Source organism: Ovis canadensis, chromosome 1, assembly GCF_042477335.2.
Source record: "Ovis canadensis isolate MfBH-ARS-UI-01 breed Bighorn chromosome 1, ARS-UI_OviCan_v2, whole genome shotgun sequence".
NCBI lineage: Eukaryota > Metazoa > Chordata > Mammalia > Artiodactyla > Bovidae > Ovis > Ovis canadensis.
Window position 1 is genome coordinate 63,587,091 of NC_091245.1, and position 22,395 is coordinate 63,609,485.

The following is a 22,395-nucleotide window of genomic DNA, read 5'->3' on the forward strand; positions in this document are numbered from 1 at the left end:
ATCACTTTTAAGAGTTATCTTGGACATTCTGTTTCCTTGGCAATCCTTTACCTCCATTCTCCTTCCTAATCCATAATCAGATTTTGATGAATAGATCCCATCCCCATCTCTAGGAACACACACTTACTGTTTGGCTTAAGAAAGTCACATCTTATATTCTCCTGAACACAAGGTCTCAGGATTGGACAGATGACCTAGGTGGTCCAATCACAGTGAATTTCAGGTTTCCTGTTCAGTTACACTGGGAAACAAGCACTCCTAAATATTTTACCTAAACCATTGGAAGGATTTGGCGGACATCACAGAAAATACAATGAAGAATCATCAATAAATAAACTGGGTCTTTCATGATACAATTGAGTCACTGTACCTGAAGTCTATCTTACCTGTGGACATTCAGTTATGAAAGCCTATATAATAATATACCACATTTATAGCTCAAATTAGTTTGAACTGAATATTTTAATTCATGCAAATAAAGCATCTTGTTTCATACAAGAGATTACATTTTTCTTTCTAGGTTCCTTCTTGCATTTCTAAGCCATAGTGAAGATAGATTAATCAATATATTGTCAACTGCTATAAAATTTGGAAACAGAAAATAACACCCAATGGAATATCAGGAAAAAGGAATTTTATTCCACTGTGGGTTATAAAATCTAAGCAGAAAAGAAAACCTACAAAAATGTGAAACCCTTCAATAATAAATAAATGCACATAATCCTTCACTCACAGGCATTTTATCTTTTGAAATTTAAATTTTTATCTTTTAAATTTAAAGCCTCAAAAATAAACCTAACTATCTTCAAAAAAATAACCCATCTATTTTGTTAGGATTGGTACCATAGTAAATGTTTTTGGAAGAGTGAATGCAAAGGGTTACTGGAACTGGGGAGAATGAAAACCGTAATTTTATGCCTCACATCATTATGAAATACTTTGAGAAGTTCCAGTTATATTTTAAAAACCAGTTTCACTACTGGTAATACATGATAATAATAGGAAACAGGTTAACCTATTTGTGGAGTATGTGCTAGACAGTATATTAAGAAAACGGATATAGTAGGTAAAGATCAAAATGAAAAAAAGTACATTTTGCTTCAAATAACTAATATATATTCGAACACTTAATAAGGCAGTTCTCCACCGGGAGTGGCACCAACCTCATTTGGAAGCGGCTAGGCAGTTTTGATTGTTCCAAGACTGGGGAGCACTTTAGGTATTTAGTGGGCAGGGACCAGAAATGCCAACCTTCCTGTAATGCACACAAAAGTGCCACACAACAGAAACTGTCCTGTTCAAAATGTCAACAGAGCCCTTACCAAGAAACTCTAGAATACAGAAAGGAGAACAGATACATGCATACCAAAAACGGAACACCAGCACTAAATGCAGGCATCTGTTTTACATTAACTTTGGAGAAAATATGTACCATAGGAACCCTGGCAAAGGAGACATAATGGAGAGGATGAGCTACCATGTGTACTTCACAGATGTCTAGGGAATAGGAATGGGGAAGGCATTCGAGGATTAATAATATAACCACTCTGGGTACCTTTAGTTGAACACACTAGGAAATCAGGTGGGGACATATCTGAAAATCTACTGTTTAGTATGGATCCCAATCCTTAGAGGAACAGGAGCATACTGCTTTAAGTAAGAAATATTTGAAAGAGATATTTCCAACTGCTGAAAAGTAGCAATTTCAAATGGGGGGTGGGTAGGGAGGGATAAAGGAAGGTAATTTTAGGTCACAGAAAAGAATAAAACACTTGAGACCTTCAGACAGTCCAAAGCTGGTGAGGTGACAAATTTCACCTACTGGCAATTCTGCCTGTGACTAGTACAGGTATCTTGGAGCTAATAACTCCTGTGGGCACAGAAGCAGTAAAGGATTCTGAGCAGGTGACCATAAACACACGCTTTCAGAAGATGGATTGGCATCAATGTATAAGAGTGACTGAAGTAAGGAGACACGGAAGGTACGGAGAGTTCCTTAGAGGTTCCCCAATAAGCCCAGGTGAGGCAACATGGGCCTGCCTGGGAGAAGATGATAGCTGCTGGATGCTACAGTGAAGGAAGTAGAAAGGTACTCATTCCTGAGATGACCAAGCAGACTCGATGACTGAGGACAGACTTTCCTAACTGAACCAATATGGGGACCATAACATGATCAACAATGTTTGGTTTCCACTTGCGTGAATGCTGCCTGTTGCCGTGGAAAGGTACACCCTCTCTGACACTGTGGAGTAAAAACTTCCTTACCACTGTCTACATGGCCCCAGTAAGGAAATACCTGATTAACTGAAGAACCATTAGAAAAACAGTGTGAAAGAATAGAGGCAGTAAGTCCTTATTGTTGCTTTGAAATTCTTCCATCAAACTCTTATCAGTTATGGGAAAGCACCACAGAGCTAACCATGTTCAATTAGTTAACAAGTTTGCACTGAAAACCTACTACGTCATATTCTCTAACTCACCTCTCTCATCATCTAATCCATCTCTCTCTCTCATTAGACCATAACTGCTAAACCCATTATTTCATTTTCTTTTGTTCTTTTCTTAAGTCAGTTTGCAGCAAGGTAAAAACCTATACTACTTATAAAACACCATGCCCAAAACGAAACAAAAAGCTCAAACCCACAAAAACAAAACCAAAAACCTATCCTTTAAGAAATGTATTGCCATATAATTGTTGAAGGAAAAAAGTGCTACTGATGTTAATACAGTCATGGATAGGTATATCACTGCAATAAAATTTGAATGTTATAATTTTATTCAAAAAGTAATGAAAAATAATTTTACTGAAGCGTAGTTGATTTAGAATGTTTTGCCAATCTTTGCTATACAGCAAAGTGACTTAATTATACACATTTAGACGTTTTTACAAAAAGTAATTTTAAGACTCTGTAAAAGGTTATTTCTTTACAAGAGAGACATCTAGTGGCTAGCTTCTAAAACAGGACTGGAGCTCAAATATCAATTCATACTGTTGTTTAACAATGGACACACTTCTACTATCTAAACACTCTAAGTTTAAGACAGACCCATAGACAGAGAGCCTAAGAACTCTGAGCCAAAGTAAGACAGCAACTCATTTCTAAGTTGACAGTGGTAAAGGAATGAAGATAGACTGGGATGCTTAGAACTGAGGGTCAGGGTCATGTGGAGATAAACTGCCAGAAGAGGAAGGTCAAAAGCTGGGTCCACTCCTAGGGAATAAGAGGTTAGACCACACAAGAGAGCATATGCCTGGAGATAAGGTAAATATATTACTGGGGAGGAGTCCTCAGTCCAATTCTTTTTTTAATGATAACTCAAAATATATTGCTCCTCACTGCTGAATCCTCAGCTCAGACCCTAATAGCCCAGGAAAATAAAATAAGGAACTTAGGCAACCAAATGAGATGTTATTCAAACACAATCAAGATAATCTCTAGGTTTGCTACCCATGGCTTCCTATAAAAGAAAAAATAAAAAACTAAAATACAACTGAAAAGATGAAGCCATGGATAAAAACATGGAATTTTATCTGAGTATCAGAATACTTTCCAAAGACTATAACTACAACTCAAAATGTATAATGGTCCTACCACATTTATCAATTTTTTAAAAATTATCATTTAAAAAATTCATTTATTCTTAAAATAAATATAACATGCACAGTCTAAAATTCAAAAAAGGTACAAAAGGGCACATAATTCCCACTCCTGTCCTCCTCTACATAGTTCCCCTCCCTTAAGATAACTACTATTAATAGCTTATAACATAAGAAGAGATATTATATTAACCTTTACTTTTCACACAGTGGCAGAAAATGGTAGTATATCATGAATGTAGTTCTGTATCTGCCTTTATTCACTTAGTATTTCTGGCAACCATTCCATATTCATACATTTAGAGTTGCTGAATTTTTTTCCCATTATAAAGGCACACCATAATTCACTTAAGTAGTCCACTATTGACGGGTATTTAGATTCATACTACTCTCTTACTATCAAAACACTGCACTGAATATCCTTGTACATGTTTAATTTTCCACACATATGATTATATGTGCCAGATACATTTCTAAGAGTAGCACTGTTCAGTGAACAAGTCATTATCATGCCTTCCTGATCCATCTCTCTTCAACAACTGAAGTTCCCTTTGTTCAGGGCCACTACTTATTTCAAGCCATTAGTGCAAAATGGTAAAGAAGATCATCTGAAAATCCTCTCAAAGCACGCAATAAGAAATCCTGGACAAATACAGCAAACATATTGAGCTCATCAAAAAGTAAGAAAAATCTTCAGGAGCCAAAAGGAAGCAGGAACTAAAAACCATAATGGAATGAGGAAACTACACTGCTCTGGAGGCCTCTGCCTCTGAGTAACCAAGAGGCTTAGTAATTAAAAGGCTTATGTTTCAACAGCCACCGGGTAACATGAGACAAGATAATGGTATCACATAAGGCGAAGACCTTAAATTGAGACCACTGCATAAAACTAATGAAAAGGTGAACCAGAAAAATTGTGCCTACCAGCAAAGGGAGATGAAGAAACAAGTTCATCTCAGTTTAAGCCTGAGGATCAGGGGTTGGGGGAAAGGTTTCAATTGAGAATGAATAACTATGAAATCCTCAAATGGGGTTGGAGTTCAAATCATTACCATAGTATAGTCTGATAAAATTCAAACTAAGAAATCAAAGAGGGTCCTGGACTGGTGCATTGGGGTATCTGGCATAAGCAATCGCATACCACCTTCTACATGAACTTGACTTCACAATTACATTTTAGAAAAAAACAAGGAAATAAGCCATCATAATGAAGAATCAGCAGAAACAGCAGATAGCTGTAGCAAATTTCCAAGAAATTCAGACAGAATTATTTATGCAGATAACAGATGTATTAAATTATTTAATAAAAAGGGAGGTTAAAACCTGAGAAGGGAACACATTCTTCTTAAAAGACCAGATACATTTGAAAAAGGAACATAACTCCTAGGCATGAAAAATGTAACTGAAACAAAAAACCCATCCAGTGCATGGGCTAAAGGTCAGATTAATTAGACACAACAAGGAGGGAAAAGTGACTTGGCTGATACAGCTGAATTAATTGCCCAGAATGTAGCAAAGATGAACAAAGAAGCAAAAAGTTAAGGTAACATATTAGAATTTTCCAGAATTACCCAGAAAGCATACCACCACCGAAGGAAGATAAATCATCCAAAGACAAAAATGAAGAACTTAAAAGCAATCGACATAGAAAGACTATATAAAACAACAATGTTCTCAATAGTGGCAAAAGAAGTGAGAAGACAGTGTAACAAATAATTAAACTGAAGTACTAAAATGTGACCCTGAGAAACTTCATATTCAGGTAAACTATTGTTCAAAAGCAAGGGTGGAGCTATAGGATTCATACATATGAAATTTTAAAACAGGCAAAATTCATCTTCAGGGGAAAAATTAGAATAGGTTGTCTAGGGAGGAAATGAGATAACTAGGAAAAATCTTTCGGGTGATGATAGTGTTTTACCTATTTACAGGGACTGGGTTATACAGGTATATATGCATTTGTCAAAACTCAACAAATATACACTTAAGATTTGTGTATTTCACTGCATGTAAATTTCACAACAGTAGTAAAAGTTAGCTTCTTATCTTTCAGACAACTAAACTCCAATATTATTTTTTCACTGGATATTTATCATGGATGTCATGGCATGACAATACTTCTATATCTAATTTAATGGTTGCATAGAATTCCACTGTATGAAGGCATCATTATTATTAACTTAGCTCAGTCCAGTACCGAGGGACACTCAAAGTTGTTTCCAGGTTTTGAGTTATTAAAAAGAGTACTGCACTAGATAAATATGTACATATCTCTGTGAACTGTACTAATACATGTGTAGGCTAAATTCCCTGAAGAGGCATGCATAACATTTTTAGAAATACTGCCTTCTAAAATGACTCCTAAGTTTTTACTCTCAAGAACAGTGAAAGAAGAAAATGGTCTGGGTAGCTCACACGTTCACTGTATTAGATTTTATCAATATATGCTTGTCAGATACGTACTCTGTGTGTACACACACACACACATACATGCACATCTTTCTATGACTATCTATTCTTACCCTTTGTCCTCTTTCTTAGTTACTAGTGTTTTTTCCTATCAATGCATAAACATTCTGTCATATATGTCAAAGATTTTTTTGGAGAGGGGGGGTCTTGATTTTATTATGGTCTTTTCAGGCTATACAATTTTTTTTTTAAGCTATGTAAATTTAGTTATTTTCCCTTAATGTCTTTGGATGGGATGCTTCTCTCTTCAAAATTATGAAAATATTTCCATATTTTTATTTCAAGTTTTAGATTTTACTAACATGATGTTGTAGGTCACTTAGACTTCAAAAATAAATTTACTCATTCACAGAAAATGAGATCAGATTTCTGGTTACTGAAGAGAAGGGAGAAGGAAAGGGAACTGGAGAAGGGTAGTCAAAAAGTACAAACTTCCAGTTATAAGAGAGATAAGCACTAAGGAGATAAAAAAACAACATGATAAATATAATCAATGAAAGTTGCTCAGAGAGTAAATCCTAAGCATTCTCATCACAAGAAAACCTTTCCTATTTCTTTAATTTTTTTCTCTATGAGATGAGGGATGTTTACTAAATTTATTATGATAATCACTTCATGATGTTAGTAAATCAAATCATTAGGCTGTACACCTTACACAGAGCTATATGTCAATTATATCTCAATTAATTCCACCTGGACCTTCATCAAAAGATCATTTGAATGCTGAGCAACTTTCACAAAACAACTTCTGAACACTGGTGGAGGACACCAGGCACGCAGAAAGGCAGCCCATTCTCTCCCAAAGGAGGTAGGACAAAATATAAAAGACAAGAAGAGAGGCAAAAGAGTTAGGGATGGAGACCTGTTCTGGGGAGTCGTGAAGGAGAAGTTTCCACACAATAAGAAACCCTCTCACAGGCGGGTCTGTGGGGAGTTCTGGAATCTCAGAAGGCAACATAACCTAGAGGGGGAAAAAAAAAGCCCAGAGAATACACGCCTAACCGCAACTGTGGAAAAGAGAACTTTCCCAGAAAGGCTCTGACCTAACAACCTAACATGCAGCCTGGCCTGATCACAGCACAAAGGACTGAGCAAATACCAAAGAAGAGCTAGCATGTACCAGCCCCTCCCCGCCCAGAGGCAAAGAGGCAGCCTTGACACAGCCAGAGCCTGAAGGCAAGGGGCTCCTAGCTGCAGAGAGGGCATCTTAGCCCTGGAGAGGGCATCTTCCACCAAACTGTGAGCAGGCTCCCAGCTGCTAACCATTTCTTCCTGAGATCCTGGATGGCTGACATCTGCCAGGAGGGTCACAGCCTGAGATCAGCTCTCCAGCGGAGACACATGACACACATGCTTTTACTGCGCAGACAGGACCCGGAAGGTGATTAAGACGTACAGCCCACCTGAGACAGTGCGCTCGCCAAGCACCTGGTCACCTGAGCTGTTCAGACCAGGGAAGGGCACAAAACACATGCCCAACCCACAGAAACTGAGCCAGAACTGTGTCTGAGTGTCTGGGTGAATTTAACTCACATGACCATTATATCTACTACTGTGGGCAAGAATCCCTTAGAAGAAATGGAGTAGCCATCATAGTCAACAAGAGTCTGAAATGCAGTACTTGGATGCAATCTCAAAAACAACAGAATGATCTGTTTGTTTCTAAGGCAAAACATTCAATATCACAGTAATCCAAGTCTATGTTCCGACCAGTAATGCTGAAAAAGCTGAAGTTGAACGGTTCTATGAACACCTATAAGACCTAATAGAACTAACACCCAAAAAAGATGTTCTTTTCATTACAGGGGACTGGAATGCAAAAGTAGGAAATCAAGAGCTACCTGGAGTAACAGGCAAATTTTGGCCTTGGAGTACAAAATGAAACAGGGCAAAGGCTATAGAGTTTTGTCAAGAGAACGCACTGGTCATAGTAAACACCCTTTTCCAACAACACAAGTGAAAACTCTATACATGGACACCACCAGATGGTCAACACCGAAATCAGACTGATTATATTCTTTGCAACCAAAGATGGAGAAGCTCTATAAAGTCAGCAAAAACAAGACTGGGAGCTGACTGAGGCTCAGACCATGAACTTTTTACCACCAAATTCAGACTTAAATTGAAGAAAGTAGGGAAAACCCGGAGAAGGCAATAGCACCCCACTCCAGTACTCTTGCCTGGAAAATCCCATGGGTGGAGGAGCCTGGTAGGCTGCAATCCATGGGGTTGCAAAGAGTTGGACACGACTGAGCGACTTCACTTTCATTTTCACTTTCATGCATTGGAGAAGGAAATGGCAACCCACTCCAGTGTTCTTGCCTGGAGAATCCCAGGGACAGGGGAGCCTGGTGGGCTGCCGTCTATGGAGTTGCAAAGAGTTGGACACGACTGAAGAGACTTAGCAGCAACAGCAGGGAAAACCACTAGACCATTCAGGTATGACCTAAATAAAATCCCTTACTATTTTACAGTGGAAGTGACAAACAGATTCAAGGGATTAGATCTGATAGAGTGCCTGAAGAACTATGGATGGAGGTTGCGACTCTGTACAGGAGGCAGATTTCAAGACCATCTCCAAGAAAAAGAAATGCAAAAAGGCAAAATGGCTGTCTGAGGAGGCTTTACAAATAGCTGAGAAAAGAAGAGAAGTGAAAGGCGAAGGAAAGATATACCCATCTGAATGCAGAGTTCCAAAGAATAGCTAGGAGAGATAAGAAAGCCTTCCTCAGGGATCAATGCAAAGATATAGAGGAAAATAATACATGGTAAAGACTAGAGATCTCTTCAAGAAAATAAGAGATATCAAGGGAACATTTTGTGCAAAGATGAGCACAATAAAGGACAGAAATGGTATGGATCTAACAGAAGATAATAAGAAGAGGTGGCAAGGATATACAAAACTGTACAAAAAAGAACTTCATGATCCAGATAATCACCATGGTGTGATCACTCACACTCACCTAGACCCAGACATCCTGGAATGTGAAGTCAAGTGGACCTTAAGAAGCATCACTAAGAACAAAGCTAGTGAAGGTGACGGAATTCCAGTTGAGCTATTTCAAATCCTAAAAGATGATGCTGTGAAAGTGCTGCACTCAATATGCCAGCAAATCTGGACAACTCAGCAGTGGCCACAGGACTGGAAAAAGTCAGTTTTCTCCAATCACAAAGAAAGGCAATGCCGAAGATGTTCAAACTACCACACAATTGCACTCATCTCACACACTAGTAAAGTAATGCTCAAAATTCTCCAAGCCAGGCTTCAGCAATACGTGAACCATGAACTTTCAGATGTGCAACTTGGTTTTAGAAAAGGCAGAGGAACCAGAGATCAAATTGCCAACATCCGCTGGATCATCAAAAGAGCAGGAGAGTTCCAGAAAAACATCTATTTCTGCTTTATTGACTATGCCAAAGCCTTCCATTGAGTGTATCACAACGAACTGTGGAAAATTCTGAAAGAGCTGGGAAACCAGACTACCTGACCTGTCTCCTGAGAAACCTGTACGCAGGTCAGGAAGCAACAGTTAGAACTGGACATGGAACAACAGACTGGTTCCAAATAGGAAAAGGAGTACGTCAAGTCTGTATATTGTCACCCTGCTTATTTAACTTAAATGCAGAGTACATCATGAGAAACGCTGGGCTGGAGGAAGCACAAACTTGAATCAAGATTGCAGGGAGAAATATCAATAACCTCAGATATGTAGATGACACCACCCTTATGGCAGAAAGCGAAGAACTAAAGAGCCTCTTGATGAAAGTGAAAGAGGAGAGTGAAAAAGTTGGCTTAAAGCTCAACATTCAGAAAACTTAAGATCATGGCATCTGGTCCCATCACTTCATGGGAAATAGATGGCGAAACAGTGGAAACAGTGTCAGACTTCATTTTTGGGGGCTCCAAAATCACTGCAGATGGTGATTGCAGCCATGAAATTAAAAGATGCTTACTCTTTGGAAGGAAAGTTATGATCAACCTAGACAGCATATTAAAAAGCAGAGACATTACTTTGCCAACAAAGGTCCGTCTAGTCAAGGCTATGGTTTTTCCAGTGGTCATGTATGATGTGAGAGTTGGACTGTGAAGAAAGCTGAGTGCTGAAGAATTGATGCTTTTGAACTGTGGTGTTGGAGAAGACTCTTGAGAGTCTCTTGGACTGCGAGAAGATCCAACCAGTCCATCCTAAAGGAGATCGGTCCTGAGTGTTCATTGGAAGGACTGATGTTGAAGCTGAAACTCCAATACTTTGGCCACCTGATGCAAAGAGGTGACTCATTTGAAAAGACCCTGATGTTGGGAAAGATTGAGGGCAGGAGGAGAAGGGGACAATTGAGGATGAGATGGTGGATGGCATCACCGATCAATGGACATGGGTTTGGGTAGACTCCAGCAGTTGGTGATGGAGAGGGAGGCCTGGTGTGCTGTGGTTTACGGGGTTGCAAAGAGTTGGACACAACTGAGCGACTGAACTGAACTGAACTGAGTTGGAGGTGTTGGCATTCTAGTTGAGCTATTTCAAATATTAAAGATGATGCTGTGAAAGTGCTGCACTCAATATGCCAGCAAATTTGGAAAACTCAGCAGTAGCCACAGGACTGGAAAAGGTCAGTTTTCATTCCAATCCCAAAGAAAGGCAATGCCAAAGAATGCCAAAGTACTACACAATGGCACTCATCTCTCACATTGGCAAAGTAATGCTCAAAATTCTCCATGTCAGGTTTCTACAGTATGTGAACCATGAACTTCCAGATTTTTAAGCTGGATTTAGAAAAGGCAGAGGAACCAGAGATCCAATTGCCAACATCTGTCGGATCATCAAAAAAGCATGAGAGTTCCAGAAAACATCTACTTCTGCTTTTGACTATGCCAAAGGCTTTGACTGTGTGGATCACAAGAAACTGTGGAAAATTCTTACAGAGATGGGAATACCAGATCACCTGACCTGCCTCCTGAGAAATCTGTATCCATGTCAAGAAGCAATAGTTAGAAATGGACATCGAACAGACTGGTTCCAAATTGGGAAAGGAGTACATCAAGGCTGTATATTGTCACTCTGCTTATCATGCAAAATGCCAGGCTACATGAAGCACAAGTTGGAATCAAGATTGCTGGGAGAAATATCAGTAACCTCAGATACACAGATGATACCACCCTTATGGCAGAAAGCGAAGAAGAACTAAAGAGCCTCTTGATGAAAGTGAAAGAGGAGAGTGAAAAAGTTGGCTTAAAACTCATTCAGAAAACTAAGATCATGGCATCCGGTCCTATCACTTCATGGCAAATAGACAGGGAAACAATGGAAACAGTGAGACTATTTTTTTGGGCTCCAAAATCACTGCAGATGGTGACTGCAGCCATGAAAGATGAGTGCCAAAGAATTGATGCTTTTGAAGGGTGGTGTTGGAGAAGACTGTTGAGAGTCCCTTGGATTGCAAGGAGATCCAACCAGTCCATCCTAAAGGAAATCAGTCCTGAATATTCACTGGAAGGATTGATGTTGAAGCTGAAACTCTAAAACGCTGGCCGTCTGATGCAAAGAACCGACTCATTTGAAAAGATCCTGATGCTGGGAAAGATTGGAGGTGGGAAGAAAAGGGGATGACAGGGAATGAGATGGTTGGATGGCATCACCGATGCAATGTACATGAGTTTGAGTATGCTCCGGGAGTTGGTGATGGAACAGGGAAGGTTGGCGTGCTGTGGTCTCTGGGGTCACAAAGAGCTGGACACTACTGAGAAATTGAACTGACTGGACATTCTAGTAAAAAAAACAACAACAAAAAAACTGTCAAATGGCAGGCTGTCTCAACTGCATTTATTAAATAAGTCATTATCTATACTAATTTGAAATGCTATCTCTATCTGATCATATACTAGAATGCCAAATAGCCTCATGTCTAATATCTATAATCTCACTGTAGATTTTTACATCAATACCATAAAACTTTACTATAATTTCATACATTTTAATGAGTCCAGCCTTATTCCTCTTTCCCCCCCCTGGTTTTTCCTGGTGCTTCTCCCATGTTTATTTTTCAGAAAAAACTAAAATCATTTTATGGATCCTTTCCTTCTCCCCCCCGAAAATAATTTCCAAAATAAAAAACAAACAGAATTTTATTAGTGATTTCATTAGGACCATATCAGATTTAAAGATCATTTAAGAAATAAATGTTGCTTCTGTAATATTGAGTCAGCTAATAACAAGGTCCTTTTCCCCCATTTGCTTGACTTTTTTTAAGCCATTCAGTAGAATTTTAAGTTTTCTTCGTACAGATCTTTCCTATTCTTTCAACAGTTTCTGATTAGCCCTGGGTGAGAATAAATATAGTTATATGCCATACAAAAAGCTGAGGCAGAGCATTTACCTCTGAAAGAGTCACTATTTAAAAGAAGTAGTTTGGGGTTCACTCTAAATGTTGGCCAACTGATGCAGAGAGTCAATTCACCGGAAAAGACCCTGATGCTGGGAAAGAGTGAAGGCAGGAGAACAGGGCGACAGAGGATGAGATGGTTGGATGGCATCACCGACTCAACAGACATGATTCTGAGCAAACTCCATGAGATACTGAAAGACAGCGAAATCTGCGTGCTGAAGTCCATGGCGTTGCAAATAGTTGGACATGACATAGTGGCTGAATAACAATGACTAAAATAAGTAGGGGAGCCTTATACCATTTTCCTACCAAGCTCCTCTATTTTTAACAGAGAATGTCTATTTTGTATTGGCTCAAGTTATTCTTAACATAAGCATCTCTTAACTTTTCTTTGTTCATTAAAGTTATCCATTGTGACATTCCAGCAAATTCACCAGTCCTTTAAAATTTACAGCTATGAAATATACTTTTGACATCACAGGCTGGGTAATGTTATATCACACTTCGACTATAAAATGAAAATTATGGTTCCGAGTCTTAGAAAATTTTATTTATCACATAATTTTGCATATGATTTTGGAAATTTGAAGTCATACTGGTCAAAAACTTCTACCATAAAGAATGCCTGGCTTAAAATGAACCTATGATTCTAAGGTATTAATGCACTTGCTACTATATAACTTGCTATTAGTCCTACAGAGGTAATTCAGGCACAATGTACATTAGTCACACTTCATGGAGGCAGGGGCGGGGAGGGGGGGGTGTAGGTATTTAATTTTTTTTAAACCCTCTTATTTTCAAATAATTTCAAACTTTACAGAAAAGTTACAAAAATACCACAAAGAATTCTTCACTCAGATTGCTCAAAAGTTACCACTGGAACATTCAATTTTAAATAACTTCAATTTGAGTTTTTGTATATATTGTAGCTCAAGCTGCTTAAATAAGCAAAAGACCAATTTAATGCCTAGGGAGTAATTACAATAATCTTAGTACAGGACCAAAATCACATGGGAACAATTCCAAGCCCTGAATCTCTGAAGCTGAAAGATTTTCATAACTCCTCCAGCAGCAAAAAACTGACTGAGCTCATTTATACTCATTATTTTCCCATTTTAATTTAAACATTTGGAGGTTTCACTGGAGAAATAGTATTGTTTGATTATAATGCTGCCCTAGACCTACTAGGAATGAATATAATATAGTAAATGTATTCCCAAAGATTTCTAGTACGAAAATGCAGATCTTTTATTGCTGTACATTATCTACTAGTTGCTGGGTATTATTTTAATATTATTTCATTTATTCCCATCAACAATCTAGCAAATTCACTTTTGCCCAAGGACACCTAACATATACCAAGTGTAGAAACAACATTCAAATTCACGTTTATCTCAGTCAAAACTTTAACCACTTCTTAAAGTTTAAAAAAGCATTATAAACAATTCTCTTAAAAACAGAATATCGGAGATATGGGAGGTAAAAATAATTCTTTGATAAGAGATAGTATTCCCTTCTTCCTTCCTTCCAGCAAATAACATCATGATCCTCAAAAGTTTTTACCATTTTCATACAAATGTCTGCGAAACCACAGGCATCACAAAGAATTCCTTTGTGTGTTTGTTACCAATATCCAGTGAGTAGAGGCCAGGGATGCTGCTAAACATCCTAAAGGGCACACTCACAATAGGAGCTCTGTGGTTAAATATTTTAGCAGCACCAAGATAAGAAATCATGACCTAAATCACTGATGAAAATGCTGAAAAATGAACAAAGTATAAGGACACACTCAAAAGACTTCCAAGCTATTAACCAACTGAGCAGACTATTGACTAAGCATGGCTATCAACTAAATGGGAACTCACCTTCATGCTTTATTATTCAAGGAACATCCAAATACAGACGTTTTAAATTCAGTTTGTGGCATGATTATTTTCCATTTAGAAATAATAATGGGCAATTTAACTAAGAACAAATGGAAAAATTCTGTCCCACAGATCTGAATTACTTATTTTACCAAAACAGTTCTAAGATCATCTTACTACCACAGATTAGATTAAGTCAAACTTCTCATTTGAATTTTAAAATATTGCTTTGAAACACATGGGCAAATACTCCATATCTATGTAGCAATTAAGTAAAAGCAAATTAAAATAATTTCCACCTTCCAAAATAGCAACAAATATTAAAAAAGAGACAATTCAGTGCTACTGAAATGTTTAAATAGGATTTCTAAGTTACTGTCAATGGAAATGAAAACTGGCTTATCCCTAGTTTATTATTACTAGCCCTACTTTATAGATAAGGAACTGAAGCACAAGGAAGTTAGGTGGCTTAGCTTAGTATCACATGGCTAGAAGAGGAAGGTCAGAAATTTGAACCCAGGCAGCCTAGCTCCAGTTTGTGTTCTTAACCACTCCACTTTACTATCTTTATGTTTTATAGAACCTTTCTTCTTTTTAGCAATTCTTTACAATGCATCAAAAATGACCAGTAGGCCAAATAAAGCATGGAAAGACTGGTAAAAACATTTACAATGCATGCAACTGATCAAGATGAGATAAAAACATGCATATCTGAATGAAAAAGTTGAAGAATTCAACCTCTAATCAGATAGGCAAAGAGGTTTAATAATATTCAGTTAAAGCACAGTATAACTAAAATAAGTACTCATACATTTTTGTAAAAACTACAAAGTGGTATTTTTTTTTTGAGAGGACAATTTGGAGTTTCTCTCAACAGTTTAAATGCATGTAATCTGTGACCCAGTAATGCCACTTATCAGGAATCGATCTACAGAAAAGTCACATAAGCATGCAAAACAATTTGTTCAGGGATGTTTACAACAGCATTATTTGTAATAATTAAAAACCAGAAATTAAGCAACTGTTCGTGAATCTGGTAATAAATAAATTAGGATACAGTAGTTATAGTTTAAATATACTACTTAAAACAAAGCAGACTGCATTAACAAGCATGCAGTTCATAATATGTTGCTAAATAGGGAAAAGCTAGCTGTAGAAAAAAGTGTACCTTTATTTATAAAGTAATGCTTAACTTGAGGAGAGTCAAGCAAATTTTTATACTTTTATGTAAGGATTTATTATATTTTATTTTATTAATTGAAAAAACAGAAGCAAAGATGAGAAGGAAACATGAAATATTATCATTGGTTATCTCTACATAGTGGAATTACAGTTGCTATTTTTCCTTTAAACTCTTGATGCTGAGGGTTTATTACTTTCACAATTGCTACTATATGGTGATTTCTTCCTACCCTCAAGTTAGTGTCTAGGTAAATTAACACACTAAGGTCAGGACTACACAGTAGCTATCATTAGCTCCGTTTTACAGAGGTGAAAACAGCTGAAAAACTAATTAAAGTCTATTGTGTTCTATGTTGCTAATCTCTTCATGGCAAGACACTAAAAATATAAAAACATCAAGCCCAAATCATTGTAAAGTCATGAGTAAATGGCATAATGCAAGAAGAGTCTGATTTGCTACCTCACAGATGAGGAATTCCAAAATAACAGCATAAATTTGTAATCTAAACCCAGAAAATACACTGAATGTAGTAGTCTTGGAAAAAACTTCCCACAAACATTTATGTATCTAGAGACCTCAAAGTTTTACATTTGAGGCTCTGAATGTTTTCTTTCACAAAACAGGAATATATTTTATATTTCAGAAGGCACAAACCAGTTACTTTAAATTTCAAACAAATCATGTCAATTTCAATGTCAGTTTCAAAACACACAAAAGAATTATCTCCTATTTGATAAATGCAAAGTGAAATGAAGTCGCTCAGTCGTGTCTGACTCTTTGCGACCCCATGGACTATATAGCCTGCCAGAATACTGTAGTGGGTTGCTATTTCCTTCTCCAGGGGATCTTCCCAACCCAGGGATCAAGCCTGGTCTCCCGCACTGCAGGCAGACTATGGCCTAAGCCACCAGGGAAGTCTGATAAATGCATAATATTACTATAATCTTGGAAACCAACCAAAAAAAGAAAAAACCACCTTTATAACTATTTGTTTTGAAATATATAACTGGATAACACCATTCTCTAAAAATATAGCATGTTGAAAAGGTGGAAGATTTTTAGAATAATGATAATTCTGATGGTTCTGTTTTTTAAATTTACGTAATAAAATTAGCGTTACCTAGTTCAACCCCCACCATTATACAGATAGAGCCTGGAGAAAGGAAGTTATTTGCTCAAGGCCTTGCGGTTACTAAGAGGCTAAAGAGGGAGGGACTCAGGCTTTTTGATTCTAAAACCTGAATCTTGACTTTGTAAAGGTATTATCTAATAATTTAATGGGCTACTTACAGTACTTTGGGATCCTGTTCTCCTCTGTACGAATGGGGCCTTTTTGACCTAGCAATTTCAGAGAGCAAAAAACTAATCTCTAACGTATTATCTCTATTCAGATTTTCTATAGAGTAAGAGTAGATGTTTTCCAAGTTCCCCTTCCTCTCCATCACTGACTCTCAAATGAATTACTATTTGGAATTCCAAAGTAGAAAGCAGTATAAAAGTCAAGCTCCTCTTGTTAAAATATGCAGAAATTCTGCTTTGACTTCTTGTTTTGTCCTTGAAGCTTCTGAAATACTTTCATGGTATTTTAGGTCTCAGAGGGAAAGATACATACATATACACTACACGCTACCTTCTCTCCATCTCTCTCTCTCAAACACACAGGGAGCAAACCAAAAATGTTCAAGTCACATGACATAAAACTAGCATAAGTTCCTAAATGCTTAAGTCCAGTTTCTGCAGTCATCTTGTCCTCTACCAATCAATGACAAACATCTCACAGGCCACACTTAGAGGAGCAATGTTCCAAGCAAACCAAACCTTAAAAGATGCGCCTCATCAAATTAGAACATCTAATATACTAAAAAAGAAGTCAGAAACTTACTTCTTATCAAAAAATGTTGAATTTTCTTTTCTTTTTGTGAATCCATTGGGTAGAAGTTTTAAATTAATACCTTGCTTTCGAGCACGATTTTTCATAAAGTACATCTAACAAACAAAAACAAATAGACAAATTAATTTTCAAATAGCTTAAATTCCAAAAGCACATAAAACAATGTTTAAAACATAAGTTAAGATTTATCAAATACTTACGCTTCACAAACTACACTAAACAGCAATATATCATTTAATCCTCACAATATTATGAAGCCAGTACTATTATTACTCTCATTTCTGCTATTTCAGAGATGTAAAGTCTACATTTAAATCCAGGTCTGTCTAATTGCAGTCTGTACTTTTAACCATGTATCTTATAAGCCAAAAGAAGAATTTCATGGGGATTGTAAAAAAATACAGGTTTTAGCAATCACAGGGATTACCTATACAGTTTTTTTCCTTCTTTTTTACTGATGGTTTCATACCATAGTTAGCTATATATATATGCCTGCTTCTGTTTACTCGGCAGGTAGGTCATTCAGGGAAGGAACTATGGCGCTGCCTAGTATAAGCTTAATTTAAAAGTAGCCACTGATGTAGGATGTACAAAATGAGGTACGAGAATTCTAGCTCTGACATGTATTATTCCACTGACCACGTAGGTTGGTTGAGCTGAATTAGTCAACTCCAGAGAGTACTGAAGGAAGTAATATCATCAAGGAAGAAGAAAGATCACTCAAAGAAGTGGCAAAATATAAATGCAACTTTTAAAGTGAGTGGCATGTAGACTTTGCAATGTACAGAGTTAGACAATCAAGTCATAAGTCAAGAGGAAGGGAGGGTCAGTAAAAAATGACTTAAGAAATTACATGCAATTTCACAGTGCATGGAACTTTGGTTTCAGTAATGACAGTGATTATAAGGACCCAACTCTCCTACTAAAAACATCTAAGAATGCTATATATATTTGTGTGTGTGTATATATATATGTGTGTGTGTAAATATTTTTAAAGATCACCTTAAAAGCACTGAAGAGCTGACAGAAACAAGAAACTACAGGCCAATATTTAATGAAAAGTGAAACTCAGAGAAGCAAAAAGCACTGAAGCCACTTTTGCTAATTATGGCAAATATAGGCTTCCCCTTTCTAGAGCCTCCTCAGCAAGATAGTCAAGATCCAGTTATATTTGTGGAACATAACATTTCATTTCTCAAATGAAATGAAACTGAGTCACAGAATAATACACCCTCAGGATAAGGGTCACCAGAGCATACTAGGAATTTTTTTATTAGTCTGACTGGAACAGGGGGAATAAGAAAAATCCATTAGAAATCGTCTAGCCTGGCCATGGCAGTCCATGCTCAGACTGGAAATGATTTGCCTTGCTTTGGGATTAATGTAATCTTAAGCCTTCAACCTGGTTTAAGATAGTCTAGATCTGCAATGCTTCTAGGTATCTGGTAGAATAAAAGAAGGCCTATTTATTTATTCCAGCCTTCAAACAATTCTCATAAGTAATTTTTAAAGGGAAAAATAAAAGGAGTACTCAATAAAAAATAAACAAGCACAACCAATATAAGAAAATAAGAGGGTCTTCCCTGGTGGTCTAGTGATTAAGAATCCACCTGCCAATGCAGCTTTGATCCCTGGTTAGGGGACTAAGATCCTATATGCCAAGGGGCAACTAAGTCCAAGTGCCACAGGTGCTGAGCTGTATGCTGCAACCACTAAAGCTGATGCACTGTAGAGTCTGAGCTCTGCAACAACAGAAGCCACCACAATGAAAAAAAAATAAAGAAGAAAGTAAGCCTCAGTATACAGGATCCAAAAGAGAAAAAGAGATTCAGTTAAGAGTTACAGATTGTCAAAATGGAGAAAAACTAGAACTATATGGTACTTTGAAAAGACACACACAGAACATAAGGATACAAAAAGGCCTAAAGTAAAAGTCAGTGATAAAATACACCAAAGGAGTGAAATAGTTTAATAACAGACAAATAAGGGTTACAACATAGGGCCAAAGGTTAAATATACCAATAATTTCCTGAAGTATGCATCTAATAACGTACCCTTAAAGCATATGAAGCAAAGCTAACTGAACCACAAGGAGAAACATACAAATCCTTCTGATTTTATCTGCTGGGAAGTATTAACATATGTCTCTCAGTAACTGGTAGAAAAAGAAAGAAACAAACAAACAAAAAATGAGAAATGTTATAATTTGAACAACGTATTTAACAAACCTGACCTAAAAGGAATATGTTTAGAATAAGATATTTAGCAATTGCAGAATACTTACCCTGCTCACCCAAGAAAACAGGGAACGTTACAAAATTTGACTATATGCTGGGACATAAACACAAGTCTTAACACATTTTTAAAAAAATGAACTCAGAAAAAAATATGTTCTTTGACCATAATGCAATTAAGCTAAAAATAAAAAAGGATATAACAGAAGAGGACACAGTAACTAAATAGAAAAGGAATCCGTAATAGCAACTGATCTAGAAAAAAAGACATAAGTAAGCAATATCACAAATGATAATACTACAATTCCTACAGACACATTAAGGAAAATGTTATGAAGAACTTTATGTCAATACATTGGAAAATTTAGGTAAAATGAACAAATTCTTAGGAAAATGTAGTCTTAAGACAGAATAATGACGTGAGACAGAGAAAACCTGAACGGTCCCATTAATAATAAAGAATAAACTTCTGCAACCTATTAAAAAATTATATCAAACTCCCAAGGAACAAATAATCCCAATATTAATGTATTTAAGAACAAAATGGGAACATCATCAAATAATTTTATGAAACTGGAATCACATCAATAGAGAAACTTAAGAATACCAAAAAGGAAAATTAGAAGTTATCTCACTCATGAACAGAAATGCAAAATGAATGAAAGGATAATGTGTTCACATATATAACACAACTGAATTCTGCAAAGTATAAAAAGCATGATATGATAATACACCATGCAAGTTTAGCTTAAAATAGAAAATCAGCTGAAAGATTATTCATGTTCTTATTAGAATATTACATATTAAAATAATAAAATATAGAAAAAACGTTTGATAAAATATAACCACCATTCATGTTAACATGTGTTAGCAAACTGGGAACAGAATTTCTTTAATCTAGGTATCAAACTATACCTACAAACTGAAAAGTAAACATGGTGAAATCTTAAAACTTTTCTCTCTATGATCAGGGTTATAAAACAAAGATATAGAAAAGAGCTAACATACGAGGCCTGAAACTTATCCTTAGAAAGCTCTGTTGGCAACGTTTGCTCTTGGCTGATGTCTGGTAATTTGACTGACTGGTAAATGGAACCTAAACTGACAAAAAATTTCTCCTAAAATGGTAGGAAAAATGGTAGGTTCTGCTTCATTATGCTGAAATTGTACAAAAATGTGGTTTTTATCTGCTTTCCTTCTGCGTGTATGGAACTTGGCAAATGCTAGGCTAAGGGTGTTTCTGCAACCAGTCCCCATAAAAACCTTGGGCACTGAGTCTCTAATGAGTTTCCCTGGTAGACAATAAACTTTAAACATTAGTTATCACAACCCGTTGCCGGAGGAAATTAACTGTGTATTGTATGACTCCAATAGGAGAGGAATCTGGGAAGCTTGTGGCTGGATTCCTACAGGCTTAGCCCCATATACATTTTCCTTTTGCAAAGTCTGCTCTGTATCCTTTGACTGTAATAAACTTTAGTCATGAGTTCCACTGTATGTTGCATTCTGTGAACCCCTCGAGCAAATCATCAAACTCAGGAGTGGACTTTAAATATCTACTATCATCACTACTATTTCACATTACTGGAAGTTCTTACTATTCTAATAAGGTAAGAAGAAGAGATAAAAGAATAAGGACAGAAAGCTAGAAACAAATTGTGATGAACTGTTTATAGAGAAAACCTCAAAAAATCTATAGATAAGGTATTGGAATAGATTTTAATATGACTACTACCATAAAATGGACAACAACAAAAACTTTCATTCCTGAATACCAACAAGAAGATAATAAAAAAAATTTAAAAGAAAATACTATTTAAAATACTATGAAAACATAAAGTACTCAAGAATAAGTCTAACAAAAAATGTGCAAGACCTTCACTGAGAAAATTACAGAGGTGTTAAAGACCCAAATAAATGCAGAGATACAACAATCAAGGATTTAAATATTCAATGCCATAAAATCCAATCACCCAAGTAACTCTACAAAATAAACACTAATCCAATCAAAATACCCAAGTGCGGAAGGTAGGACTATAAATCAGTTGGCTGATTTTTCACATTTGTATAAAGTTGCAAAGAGCCAGATCTGTATTTCAGACAATACTCTAGAAAACAGTCTAGAAAAATGGCTATGGTCTAATCTAAACAATGAACAAAGTGAGAAGATTTACTTCTTCAGTGAGTTCAGGAAAGACTATAATAGTTGCAAGAGACAAGAGGTATAACAGAACAGAACAGACAGGCCAGAAACAAACAGGCCAAGCATATGTGGATGCCTGATAATATAACAGAGATGGTCCTGCAAAGCAGGGGAGAAAGGATGAAGTTTTCAATAACTGGTACTAGAAAAAGGAGATTATTCATTTGGAAAATTAAATAGGACCTCTACTTCACATGATAAACAAAAATCAGTTCCATGTTTACAGACATAAATGGGAGACGTGATACTACAAAGCTTTCAGAAAATCATTACAGGAGAGAACCTTCATAACCTCAAGGAAGGGAAGGATTTCTTTAAAAACACATAAAACTATTAACTATAAAGGAAACACAAGACAATTTCTACTACATTAAATTTTAAAAAAGCTGTTTACCGTAAGACATGAAAAAGAGTACAAACACAAGCCACAGAATGAAGGATTTATAACATACACAATCAAAACACAAAGAAAACCAATAGAAAAAAAACAGACCAAAGACAAGATGAGCAAAGACTTAACAGGCATACACCACAAAGGGGAATATCCAAAGACCACTAAAATATTTGAAAG

At 36.6% G+C, this 22,395-nt stretch overlaps 1 protein-coding gene across 3 annotated transcripts in view; it reads right to left on the reverse strand.

The window, feature by feature from the left end:
• ZNHIT6 (zinc finger HIT-type containing 6) overlaps positions 1 to 22,395 on the reverse strand; it is a 57,639-nt gene that overhangs the window by 30,151 nt on the left and 5,093 nt on the right. For all 3 annotated transcript variants that reach the window (XM_069596640.1, XM_069596648.1, XM_069596629.1), the window contains exon 5: positions 17,379 to 17,482. In XM_069596640.1, coding sequence (XP_069452741.1) covers positions 17,379 to 17,482 — 104 coding nt within the window. The remainder of the gene's footprint in view (positions 1 to 17,378; positions 17,483 to 22,395) is intronic.